Source organism: Salmo salar, chromosome 02 (assembly GCF_965601325.2).
Source record: "Salmo salar chromosome 02, fSalSal1, whole genome shotgun sequence".
Taxonomy (NCBI): domain Eukaryota; kingdom Metazoa; phylum Chordata; class Actinopteri; order Salmoniformes; family Salmonidae; genus Salmo; species Salmo salar.
The window spans coordinates 78,543,713-78,556,856 of record NC_138292.1 but is presented as its reverse complement, the minus strand read 5'-3'; the positions used below and the strand labels follow the sequence as shown (position 1 = coordinate 78,556,856).

General features: G+C 39.7%; 1 protein-coding gene across 1 annotated transcript in view; it reads right to left on the bottom strand.

Annotated features, from left to right (window-relative positions):
- LOC106593179 (myosin heavy chain, fast skeletal muscle-like) overlaps positions 1–13,144 on the bottom strand; it is a 30,039-nt gene that overhangs the window by 12,638 nt on the left and 4,257 nt on the right. The window contains exons 12-15 of the mRNA XM_045710304.2: positions 12,660–12,798; positions 679–797; positions 362–511; positions 97–267 (exon numbers count right to left, since the gene is read on the bottom strand). Coding sequence (XP_045566260.2) covers positions 97–267; positions 362–511; positions 679–797; positions 12,660–12,798 — 579 coding nt within the window. The remainder of the gene's footprint in view (positions 1–96; positions 268–361; positions 512–678; positions 798–12,659; positions 12,799–13,144) is intronic.

Sequence of the window (13,144 nt, the reverse complement as noted above, 5' to 3'; positions counted from 1 at the left end):
CATTCAGATACGTTGTACCACTGTGATAATATCTCACAGAGGACTCACTATGATCTTCGCTTTTGCGGTCCATTACAATCTTCACAGACAGCTTACCTTCTCAATAAGCTCAATGCAGGCAGCCAAATCCATGCCGAAGTCAATGAAGGCCCAGACGATTCCCTCCTTCTTGTACTCCTCTTGCTCCAGGACGAACATGGTGTGGTTGAAAAACTGTTGCAGTTTCTCATTGGTGAAGTTGATGCACAGCTGCTCCATGCTGTTGTACTGTTGATGGAGTTTTAAAAGGGGTAATTTCATCATACAAGACTGTAATCCATCTCAATCACAACTAATTGTCTTGTTCTGGTGTCATACTCACATCAAAGATCTCAAACCCGGCAATGTCAAGCACACCGATATAGAACTGCCTTGGATTCTTGGTGTCCAACATCTCATTGATACGGATGACCATCCACAAGAACATCCTCTCATAGATGGACTTGGCCAGAGCACTGACTGAGTTATTAACCTGCCATGATAATACCTCAAATTAATACATTAGCTATTGACCGTGTCTGGTGATAATGTGATAAGACCTTGGGATAAACAACATCACTATTTAAAAAAAGCAATGCACTCGTCCCCAAATAATTCCGGTGCTCAGAAAATGGTAGATGCTGTGTTTTGCAGTCTTACCTGAGCCACAGTCTGTCCCTTGGTCACATACTCGTTGCCGACCTTCACTCTGGGGTAGCACAGAGCTTTCAACATCTCAGCTGAGTTCAGGCCCAGCAGGTAGGCGATTTTATCAGCCACTGGAGAGAGAACCAACAACAACAGATTCAATGACACTTGATCGCTTGTTTCTGATGTCACACTGACAAAATAGTTTGGATAACTTTAAGGTGAGGTTTTGATTTTCTCCCATATTCATCATTTCAAATCATTTCTGGAGGTGGGAATTTGGTTTCCAAAAACTCTCCTACAAGACTTCTGTAATGGAAATTCTCCACTAAAGACGAACACTCAATGTAAATGAATCCTTTTTTATTAACCTGTTGGGGATAGGGGGCAGTATTTGCACGGCCGGATAAAAAACGTACCCGATTTAATCTGGTTACTACTCCTGCCCAGTAACTAGAATATGCATATAATTATTGGCTTTGGATAGAAAACACCCTAACGTTTCTAAAACTGTTTGAATGGTGTCTGTGAGTATAACAGAACTCATATGGCAGGCAAAAACCTGAGAAGATTCCTTACAGGAAGTGGCCTGTCTGACCATTCCTTGAGCTTCTTGACTCTGTTTATTGAAGACTGAGGATCTTTGCTGTAACGTGACACTTCTTACGGCTCCCATAGGCTCTCAGAAGGCGGGAAAAAGCTGAATGATGTAATTCCAGCCCCAGGCTGAAACACATTAGCGCTTTTGGCAAGTGCTCTATCAGAGAACAATGGGCTGAGGCGCGTGCATGAGTCGACCCCATGTTTTTATTTTCGTTCGTCTCTGAACCTAAACACTAATTCCCGGTCGGAATATTATCGCTTTTTTACGAGAAAAATGGCATAAAAATTGATTTTAAACAGCGGTTGACATGCTTCGGAGTACGGTAATGGAATATTTAGAATTCTTTTGTCACGAAATGCGTTGTGCGCGTAACCCTTATTTACCCTTTCGGATAGTGTCTTGAACGCACGAACAAAACGCCGCTATTTGGATATAACTATGGATTATTTGGGACCAAACCAACATTTGTTATTGAAGTAGAAGTCCTGGGAGTGCATTCTGACGAAGAACACCAAAGGTAATAACATTTTTCTTATAGTAAATCTGACTTTGGTGAGTGCTAAACTTGCTGGGTGTCTAAATAGCTAGCCCTGTGATGCCGGGCTATCTACTCAGAATATTGCAAAATGTGCTTTCACCGAAAAGCTATTTTAAAATCGGACATATCGAGTGCATAGAGGAGTTCTGTATCTATAATTCTTAAAATAATTGTTATGCTTTTTGTGAACGTTTATCGTGAGTAATTTAGTAAATGTTTAGTAAATTCACCAGAAGTTTGCGGGGGTATGCTAGTTCTGAACGTCACATGCTAATATAAAAAGCTGTTTTTTGATAATAATATGAACTTGATTGAACAAAACATGCATGTATTGTATAACATAATGTCCTAGGTGTGTCATCTGATGAAGATCATCAAAGGTTAGTGCTGCATTTAGCTGTGGGTTGGGTTTATGTGACATTATATGCTAGCTTGAAAAATGGGTGTCTGATTATTTCTGGCTGGGTACTCTGCTGACATAATCTAATGTTTTGCTTTCGTTGTAAAGCCTTTTTGAAATCGGACAGTGTGGTTAGATTAACGAGAGTCTTGTCTTTAAAATGGTGTAAAATAGTCATATGTTTGAGAAATTGAAGTAATAGCATTTCTAAGGTGTTTGAATAACGCGCCACAGGATTCCACTGGCTGTTACGTAGGTGGGACGATTTCGTCCCGCCGACCCTAGAGAGGTTAAGAGTAATATTATTAGACTAAAATGAAAACAATTCCTTCCAATAAGGAGAAAGTTATCATATTTGTTTTGCATGTTTCTCAACCTTACAATAGGGGTAAAAGCAGAACATTGTTTGAGAGTGATCCATGTGTATTAGCAGTAGTGATTGAAAGGGTTATCCTACTGGAAAGAGCTATGTCCTAGTTTAAGGAAACTGATAACCCATGTTCTTCTGAAAGGGGAAAGAACACTCACTTAATGGTGTTGAATGACCTTTGCTCTGACTTTCTGGTGAGGCCTGATCACTCAAAGGCTAGAGACACTGGGTGAGATTTCAGTGTAATATGTAAATGCTGGTAAATGCTATTAAGTAGTGTATTGCTGTTGTTGCTTGGCTTCAACACATCTCACCAGATTGGGACTGCTGTTCTCTGACTCCCTGACCCTGTAACTCTGCCACGAGGTTGCCAATATGACAGGGGAGTATAAGCCAATTTGCAAACAGTTGGGATTCTCTTTGACATTTGAAATGGTTTGAACAGTTGTGATTCTCTTTGAAATTTGAATTAAGAATATTGGGAATGTAATAATTTGTCATGCAGTGAATAGTTATTCTGGATTTCCTGAATCAGAAATAGCCTAAACTGTTGTTCTGGTCTGTCCTCTCTCGGGGTTATGGCGAAGGTGACCACAGATGGTATCTAGATGCATGGAAGGGATCATTCCGCCAAGAACATTGTGACCCTCAACCCCTCCAAACGTATCTCATGCTGCTTGTGCACTGGCCGGAAAACGGATAAGACAGAATGGACCACAAAGGGTGGTGGCTCAGGTGAGTGTTTCGTCTGCTTGGGGATATTGAAATCGGGACATTATCAAGGGCCATCCACACTGACAGGCATGAGTTCCATGTGTACCATTCTGAGGATGAACTGCAACGCTATCTTAAGAAGAAAACAAAGAGACTCCAGAAGAGTGCTGGGAGAGAGGAGGAGTGGTCAACCGTTACCCGTAATTGATTTAGGATTGTCCAAAATTGTTTATTTGGGGGTATTAGGTTGATTGTGGGGGTCTGCACACTGTGAAATGTTATTTAGTAATTTAGAATAGAAATGCATTGAGATACCGATCTGTCACTAACATGCCACTGGTGAACAGTATAAGACAAGGACAAAGATATGTTGACATGTAGTACATGTACACACCCATGTCTTTAGATGTACATTCTGCCAGTGTCGGTGTGTGCTAAGTTGAGAGACTTAATAACCTGTTAGGGCTAGGGGGCAGCATTGACACGGCTGGATAAAAAACATACCCGATTTAATCTGGTTACCACTCCTACTCAGTAACTAGAATATGCATATACTTATTACATATGGATAGAAAACACCCTAAATTTTCTAAAACTGTTTGAATGGTGTCTGTGAGTATAACAGAACTCAAATGGCAGGTCAAAACCTGAGAGATTCCTTTACAGGAAGTGGCCTGTCTGACCATTTCTGGAACTTCTTTGCCATCTCTATCATTTACTAAGGATCTCTGCTCTAACGTGACACTTCCCACGTCGTCCATAGGCTCTCAGAGCCCGGGAAAAAAGAGAATGTCGTCATTCCAGCCCCAGGCTGAAACACATTATCGCCTTTCTCAAGTGGCCCATCAAGAGACACTAGTTTATGCGCGTGACCCCGACCGCCCCCGCCTTTGGGATTTTTTCCTCTGTTTGCCGAAAAGGAGATTCCCTGTCGGAATATTATCGCTTTTCTACGAGAAAAATGACGTAAAAATTGATTTTAAACAGCGGTTGACCTGCTTCGACGTACAGCAATGGAATACTTTGAATTTTATTGTCAGGAATTGCGCCAAGCGCGCGACACTTCTTTACTATTTCGGATAGTGTCTGGAACGCACGAACAAAACGCCGCTATTCGGATATAACGATGGATTATTTTGGACCAAACCAACATTTGTTATTGAAGTAGACGTCCTGGGTGTGCATTCTGACGAAGACAACAAAAGGTAATGACATTTTTATAATAGTAAATATGATTATGTTGAGTGCTAAACTTGCCGGGTGTCTAAATAGCGAGCCCGTGATGCCTGGGCTATGTACTTAGAATATTGCAAAATGTGCTTTCACCAAAAAGCTATTTTAAAATCGGACATATCGAGTGCATAGAGGAGGTCTGTATCTATAATTCTTAAAATAATTGTTATGCTTTTTGTGAACGTTTATCGTGAGTAATTTAGTAAAATGTTAGCGAATTCCCCGTAAGTTTGCGGGGGGTATGCTAGTTCTGAACGTCACATGCTAATGTAAAAAGCTGGTTTTTGATATAAATATGAACTTGATTGAACAAAACATGCATGTATTGTATAACATAATGTCCTAGGGTTGTCATCTGATGAAGATCATCAAAGGTGAGTGCTGCATTTAGCTGTCTTCTGGGTTTTGGTGACATTATATGCTGGCTTGAAAAATGGGTGTCTGATTATTTCTGGCTTGGTACTCTGCTGACATAATCTAATGTTTTGCTTTCGTTGTAAAGCCTTTTTGAAATCGGACAGTGTGGTTAGATTAACGAGAGTCTTATCTTTAAATGGCTGTAAAATAGTCATATGTTTGAGAAATTGAAGTAATAGGATTTTGAAGATTTTGAAAATCGCGCCACAGGCTGGCAGTGGCTGTTACGTAGGTGGGACGAATTCGTCCCGCCGGTCCCATAGAGGTTAAAGTAAAGTCATAGATTCAAGAAGCATGGGATCATTTATCAGTAGTTTAAAGAATGATTCGAAAAGCCGAGAAGGAGAGAAAATGATTAACCATGTATTCTCTATCTTCCCAGTTCAAGGCAATATGTATTCTAGGTGGTGTGGAACATGTGAGTGATCACCGTTCCAGATGAGGGACTAATTATTTGACTTGGCCGCGTTTTAGTATGTTTCTTAACCTGTTAGGGCTAGGGGGCAGTATTGAAGCAGCCGGATAAAAAACGTACACGATTTAATCTGGTTACTACTCCTGCCCAGTAACTAGAATATGCATATAATTATTGGCTTTGGATAGAAAACACCCTAAATGGCAGGCCAAAACCTGAGAAGATTCCATGCAGGAAGTGGCCTGTCTGACAAGGTGTGTTTTATCTTGGCTCTTTTTATTGAAGACTGAGGATCTTTGCAATAACGTGACACTTCCTACGGCTCCCATAGGCTCTCAGAGCCCGGGAAAAAGCTGAAGGATATCGAGGCAGGCTCTGGCTGAAACACTTTATCGCTTTTGGCAAGTGGCCGCTCAGAGTACTATGGGCTTAGGCGCGTGCCCGAGTCGACCGAATGCTTTCTTTTCTTTTGTCTGTTTACCTAAACGCAGATTCCCAGTCGGAATATTATCGCTTTTTTTGTGAGAAAAATGGCATAAAAATTGATTTTAACCTGTTAGGGCTAGGGGGCAGTATTGACACGGCTGGATAAAAAAACATACCCGATTTAATCTGGTTACCACTCCTACCCAGTAACTAGAATATGCATATACTTATTACATATGGATAGAAAACACCCTACATTTTCTAAAACTGTTTGAATGGTGTCTGTGAGTATAACAGAACTCATTTGGCAGGCAAAACCCTGAGACATTTTCTGACAGGAAGTGGATACCTGATGTGTTGTATTACCTTTAAACCTATCCCATTGAAAAACACAGGGGCTGAGGAATATTTTGGCACTTCCTATTGCTTCCACTAGATGTCACCAGCCTTTACAAAGTGTTTTGAGTCTTCTGGAGGGAGATCTGACCGAACAAGAGCCATGGAACGATGATGGCCCATTAGACACCTGGCGCGCGAGTTCATGTTGGGTACCCTCGTTCCAATACGTTATAAAAGAGTATGCATTCGTCCACCTTGAATATTATTCATGTTCTGGTTAAAAAAGGCCCTAATGATTTATGCTATACAACGTTTGACATGTTTGAACGAACGGAAATATATTTTTTCCCCTCGTTCATGACGAGAAGTCCGGCTGGCTTAGATCATGTGCTAACAAGACGGAGATTTTTGGACATAAATGATGAGCTTTTTTGAACAAAACTACATTCGTTATGGACCTGTGATACCTGGAAGTGACATCTGATGAAGAGAATCAAAGGTAATGGATTATTTACATAGTATTTTCGATTTTAGATCTCCCCAACATGACGTCTAGTCTGTATCGCAACGCGTATTTTTCTGGGCGCAGTGCTCAGATTATTGCAAAGTGTGATTTCCCAGTAAGGTTATTTTTAAATCTGGCAAGTTGATTGCGTTCAAGAGATGTAAATCTATAATTCTTTAAATGACAATATAATATTTTACCAATGTTTTCTAATTTTAATTATTTAATCTGTGACGCTGACTTGACTGCCGGTTATTGGAGGGAAACGATTTCCTCAACATCAATGCCATAGTAAAACGCTGTTTTTGGATATAAATATGAACTTGATAGAACTAAAAATGCATGCATTGTCTAACATAATGTCCTAGGAGTGTCATCTGATGGAGATTGTAAAAGGTTAGTGCATCATTTTAGCTGGTTTTATGGTTTTGGTGACCCTGTCTTTGAATTGACAAAACATTACACACAACTCTTGTAAATGTACTGTCCTAACATACTCTAAATTTATGCTTTCGCCGTAAAACCTTTTTGAAATCGTAAAACGTGGTTAGATTAAGGAGATGTTTATCTTTCAAAGGGTGTAAAATAGTTGTATGTTTGAAAAATTTGAATTTTGACATTTATTCGGATTCAAATTTGCCGCTCTTGAAATGCACCTGCTGTTGATGGAGTGCACCACGGGTGGCACGCTAGCGTCCCACCTAGCCCATAGAGGTTAAACAGCGGTTGACATGCTTCGAAGTACGGTAATGGAATATTTAGAAATCTTTTGTCACGAATTGCGCCATGCTCGTAACCCTTATTTACCCTTTCGGATAGTGTCTTGAACGCACAAACAAAACGCCGCTGTTTGGATATAACGATGGATTATTTTGGACCAAACCAACATTTGTTATTGAAGTAGAAGTCCTGGGAGTGCATTCTGACGAAGACAGCAAAGGTAATAACATTTTTCTTATAGGAAATCTGACTTTGATGAGTGCTAAACTTGCTGGGTGTCTAAATAGCTAGCCCTGTGATGCCGGGCTATCTACTGAGAATATTGCAAAATGTGCTTTCACCGAAAAGCTATTTTAAAATCGGACATATCGAGTGCATAGAGGAGTTCTGTATCTATAATTCTTTAAATAATTGTTATGCTTTTTGTGAACGTTTATCGTGAGTAATTTAGTAAATTGTTAGTGAATTCGCCAGAAGTTTGCGGGGGGTATGCTAGTTCTGAACGTCACATGCTAATGTAAAAAGCTGTTTTTGATATAAATATGAACTTAATTGAACAAAACATGCATGTATTGTATAACATAATGTCCTAGGGTTGTCATCTGATGAAGATCATCAAAGGTTAGTGCTACATTTAGATGTGGTTTGGGTTTATGTGACATTATATGCTAGCTTGAAAAATGGGTGTCTGATTATTTCTGGCTGGGTACTCTGCTGACATAATCTAATGTTTTGCTTTCGTTGTAAAGCCTTTTTGAAATCGGACAGTGTGGCAAGCGTCCCACCTAGCCCATAGAGGTTAAAGTGGCCTAGTAGCAGTAATTCATGTGTTATGGGTTAGATGGAATGATCTCTGTGCAACTGTATTTGTGGCCGGTGGCAAAGTACAAAGGGGGCATGTCTCTGAGACAGAATGTTTCCACAAGAGTGAGATAGGAGTCATATCGTAGAGCTAACTATATAGATTATAAACTATTGCCGTATAAAACTGTCTGATAGCTTCACTGTTTTATATCATTATATAAATTGCTTAATCTCAAATAGCTGTTTGTGTATGAGTCTGGGTAATTAACAAAGGACTGAGGCAGGCTGCAAGAACGTGGACTTCCTAATCTGAAGGCTTCTCCTGACTGATATCAAGACTGGGAGACACCACCTGAATAGCCACAGAGATTCATTGTACATCCTAGACTCAGAAGGGGAGAGGGCTTGTTTGGGAAAACAATAATTATACTTGGGAAAATAATCATTATACTTGTTGACTGCATATTTGCATGAAAAATAGAGGCGAAGTGAGGATGACATGATGTGGGAACACCTCTCCTGTTGCCTGATGAGGAAACCTAGGTGAAAGCATGAGTCAGCGTTTTTAGATCCTTCATTTTTTTATGGACCCCAGCAGAACAGTATCCTAAAGGTATAGAGTCAGTCAGGCTAGGGGAGAGTGGGAATCATCATGTTATCAGGTATAGAGTTAGCCTAGAGTCAGGCTAGGCTATTACTAACACTGGTCATATTCACTTTTTTCTTTTTCTTTTCAAGTCTCTTAGGAACCAGAAGGTTGAAGAGAAAGTCCAAAGCTCCAGTTCTCCCCTGCCGCTTATGATGTTTCTATTAATAAACTTATGTAATGAAACATGTGTGTACCTGTGTGAAAGGAAGGTCTTAACCTGTTAGGGCTAGGGGGCAGTATTTGCACGGCTGGATAAAAAAAATGTACCCGATTTAATCTGGTTACTAATCCTACCCAGTAACTAGAATATGCATATACTTATTATATATGGATAGAAAACACTCTAAAGTTTCTAAAACTGTTTGAATGGTGTCTGTGAGTATAACAGAACTCATTTGGCAGGCAAAACCCTGAGACATTTTCTGACAGGAAGTGGATACCTGATGTGTTGTATTACCTTTAAACCTATGCCATTGAAAAACACAGGGGCTGAGGAATATTTTGGCACTTCCTATTGCTTCCACTAGATGTCACCAGCCTTTACAAAGTGTTTTGAGTCTTCTGGAGGGAGATCTGACCGAACAAGAGCCATGGAACGATGATGGCCCATTAGACACCTGGCGCGCGAGTTCATGTTGGGTACCCTCGTTCCAATACGTTATAAAAGAGAATGCATTCGTCCACCTTGAATATTATTCATGTTCTGGTTAAAAAAGGCCCTAATGATTTATGCTATACAACATTTGACATGTTTGAACGAACGTAAATATATTTTTTCCCCTCGTTCATGACGAGAAGTCCGGCTGGCTTAGATCATGTGCTAACAAGACGGAGATTTTTGGACATAAATGATGAGCTTTTTTGAACAAAACTACATTCGTTATGGACCTGTGATACCTGGAAGTGACATCTGATGAAGAGAATCAAAGGTAATGGATTATTTACATAGTATTTTCGATTTTAGATCTCCCCAACATGACGTCTAGTCTGTATCGCAACGCGTATTTTTCTGGGCGCAGTGCTCAGATTATTGCAAAGTGTGATTTCCCAGTAAGGTTATTTTTAAATCTGGCAAGTTGATTGCGTTCAAGAGATGTAAATCTATAATTCTTTAAATGACAATATAATATTTTACCAATGTTTTCTAATTTTAATTATTTAATTTGTGGTACTGACTTGACTGCCGGTTATTGGAGGGAAACGATTTCCTCAACATCAATGCCATAGTAAAACGCTGTTTTTGGATATAAATATGAACTTGATAGAACTAAAAATGCATGCATTGTCTAACATAATGTTCTAGGAGTGTCATCTGATGGAGATTGTAAAAGGTTAGTGCATCATTTTAGCTGGTTTTATGGTTTTGGTGACCCTGTCTTTGAATTGACAAAACATTACACACAACTCTTGTAAATGTACTGTCCTAACATACTCTAAATTTATGCTTTCGCCGTAAAACCTTTTTGAAATCGTAAAATGTGGTTTGATTAAGGAGATGTTTATCTTTCAAAGGGTGTAAAATAGTTGTATGTTTGAAAAATTTGAATTTTGACATTTATTTGGATTCAAATTTGCCGCTCTTGAAATGCACCTGCTGTTGATGGAGTGCACCACGGGTGGGACGCTTGCGTCCCACCTAGCCCATAGAGGTTAAGTTAAACCATTCTACTTCAATGGTTTTACAAGTGTTAGACCTATGGAATAAGGATAAGTTATTAGTTAGATTGTATAACCCAGAATGAAGGGTTTGAAAGGATAAAGTGTCACTTTATGTGTTGATTTCACTTACTTTTATAGAAGTATTTTGATAGAACCTCCTTTGCTAGTTTAAGCCATAATCTAATGCTCACCTTAACATGTTACAATAATTATAACGGAAGTGATAAAAGGAGGGAATGTGATGGAACATTTTATGTTTGTGTGTTTTCAGATCAATGCTGCTTTTTCTTAAAATGCTTTTTCTTATTACCAATTCTGTTGGGTTCATTCGAGTGACTGATTGTACTCACTATCACTGTATAAGCAATTTGGCAGTATGCCTAGAACATTGCTCTGGGAACCAAGAGGAGTATCTCAGTTTCAAGGTCTCAGCTTTGAGAGAAGAAGCCTCGTGAGGTATGGGTCAGTCACATGCAGGAACCACCATTAATAATGAATAAGGTAAATCATGCTGATATGACTTGTTTGTGTAGCAGTATATAAGGACTGAAAGGGTACGCCCTTGTCAGAGTTTTCATCAAGCTTGTATTGAGTTTGTGAAATTCTCCAGTTAACTGTTAAAACCTCTTGACGGTCGCCTAGGATCGGGGGCGCTACAGCGATTTCTGAAAAAAATTCGTGTCCATTTTAAACGGCCTCCTACTCAAACTCAGAAGCTAGGATATGCATATAATTAATACTTGTGGATAGAAAACACCCTAAAGTTTCTAAAACTGTTTGAATGGTGTCTGTGAGTATAACAGAACTCATATGGCAGTCAAAACCCCGAGACCGATTGTAACAGGATGTGGAATTCTGAATTGCGGACTCAACTTCATCACTTTGGCTATTAATCACACCGTGAGCAATGGTTCATTGAGCACTTCCTATTGCTTCCACTAGATGTCCCCAGTCTTTACAAAGTGGTTTGAGTCTCCTACTGTGAAAACTGACTGAATGAGACGCTGTGGAAAGTGGTCACATGAGGAGGGCCATTACCATTATGACGCCGGCGCCCCTGGCTACCCTTGAATATTATTGGAGCTCTGGTTGAAAAAGGCCCTAAAGATATATGTTATACAACGTTTGACATGTTTGAACGAACCTAAATTAAAAAAAATGCATTTTATTGAAAGAGGAGTCCCGCATTCGACGGAGGTTTTGGAGCAGCCTTCAGAAAGCGCTAACAAGAACAAGCTATTGGGACGTCAAGGATTAACTTTTTTGAACGAAAATACATTTGTTGTGGACCTGGGATTCCTGGAAGTGCTTTCTGAGGAAGATAATCAAAGGTAAGGGATTATTGACAATAGTATACAAGAGTAGATTTGATATGCGATTGTTCCAAGATGGCGCTGACCTGTAACGGTAGCCTATTTTCCTGAGTATCGCATCCCCTTTTATCGCAAAGTGTGATTACCCAGTAAAGTTATTTTTAAATCTGGCATTACAGGTGCTTTCAAGAGATATTCATCTATAAATCTTAGAATGACAATATTACATTTTAAAAATGTTTTCGAATAGTAATTTAGTAAATTGTAGCGCTGTTTCACCGGATGCATTTGAGGGAAAATAGTTAGTCAACGTCACGCGCCGATGTAAAATGCTGTATTTTTTATATAAATATGAACTTTATCGAACAAAGGAATGCATGTATTGTGTAACATGATGTCCTAGGAGTGTCATCTGATGAAGATTGTCAAAGGTTAGTGCTGCATTTAGCTGTTTTTTGGTTATTTGTGATGCATGTGGTTGGTCGGAAAATGACTATCTGGCTACTTTTACGATATACTCCTCTAACATAATCTAATGTTTTGCTTTTGCTGTAAAGCCTTTTTGAAATCGGACAACATGGTTCGATTCAGGAGAGGTGTATCTATAAAACGATATAACATAGTCCTATATTTGAAAAAAAAATATATTACATTTTGTTATGCTAATGGCGATAGGATTCTTCGCTGGATGTCTGTCCCGCATACGGGACGGAGCCCGACCAGGGGTTAATAAAGATGGATTCATTTACATTGAGTGTGCATCCTTAGGGGAGAATTTCCATTACACTTTCATGTGGCACTGTCTGTCTTAGGTGTTCTATTTCTATGTTTGGGACTGGGAATGGGACTAATGCTCTACATATTGTATATCTGTGAGTGGGACTCACCCTCTGTGCCGTCTGGCTCGGCCTGCTCCTCACGCTGCTTCTGCTTGAATTTCAAGTTGCCATGGTGCACTACAGCTCCTGTCAGCTTGTATATTCCAAGCTTCTCCTCATTAGTGAAGCCCAGGATTGTAATGGCTTCCTGGCAATAAAGAAGAAGTACAAAAATGACGTTACGCTACAGTTCTGTGCTCACTCCAGAACGAATGGGATGGATAGATTTGACTCTTGGCCAACACATTAGCAGATGGCAACACAAAATGAGTTTTATACAGTTCCACAGGGCACTTAGTGGCACTCTCTTGTGGATGTCTTACATGTATGTGCCTCACGGCGAAGTGTGAAGGAATGAAAAGTTCCTTTATGTTCATGCTTAACAAACACAAGGCATTTAGAATCAAACAAAAATACATGAAAATTCCTAGCAAGTTGGAATTTCACAGACCTTCAGTGGGTATGGTGGTCCTACCCATTCTATATCTATAGTT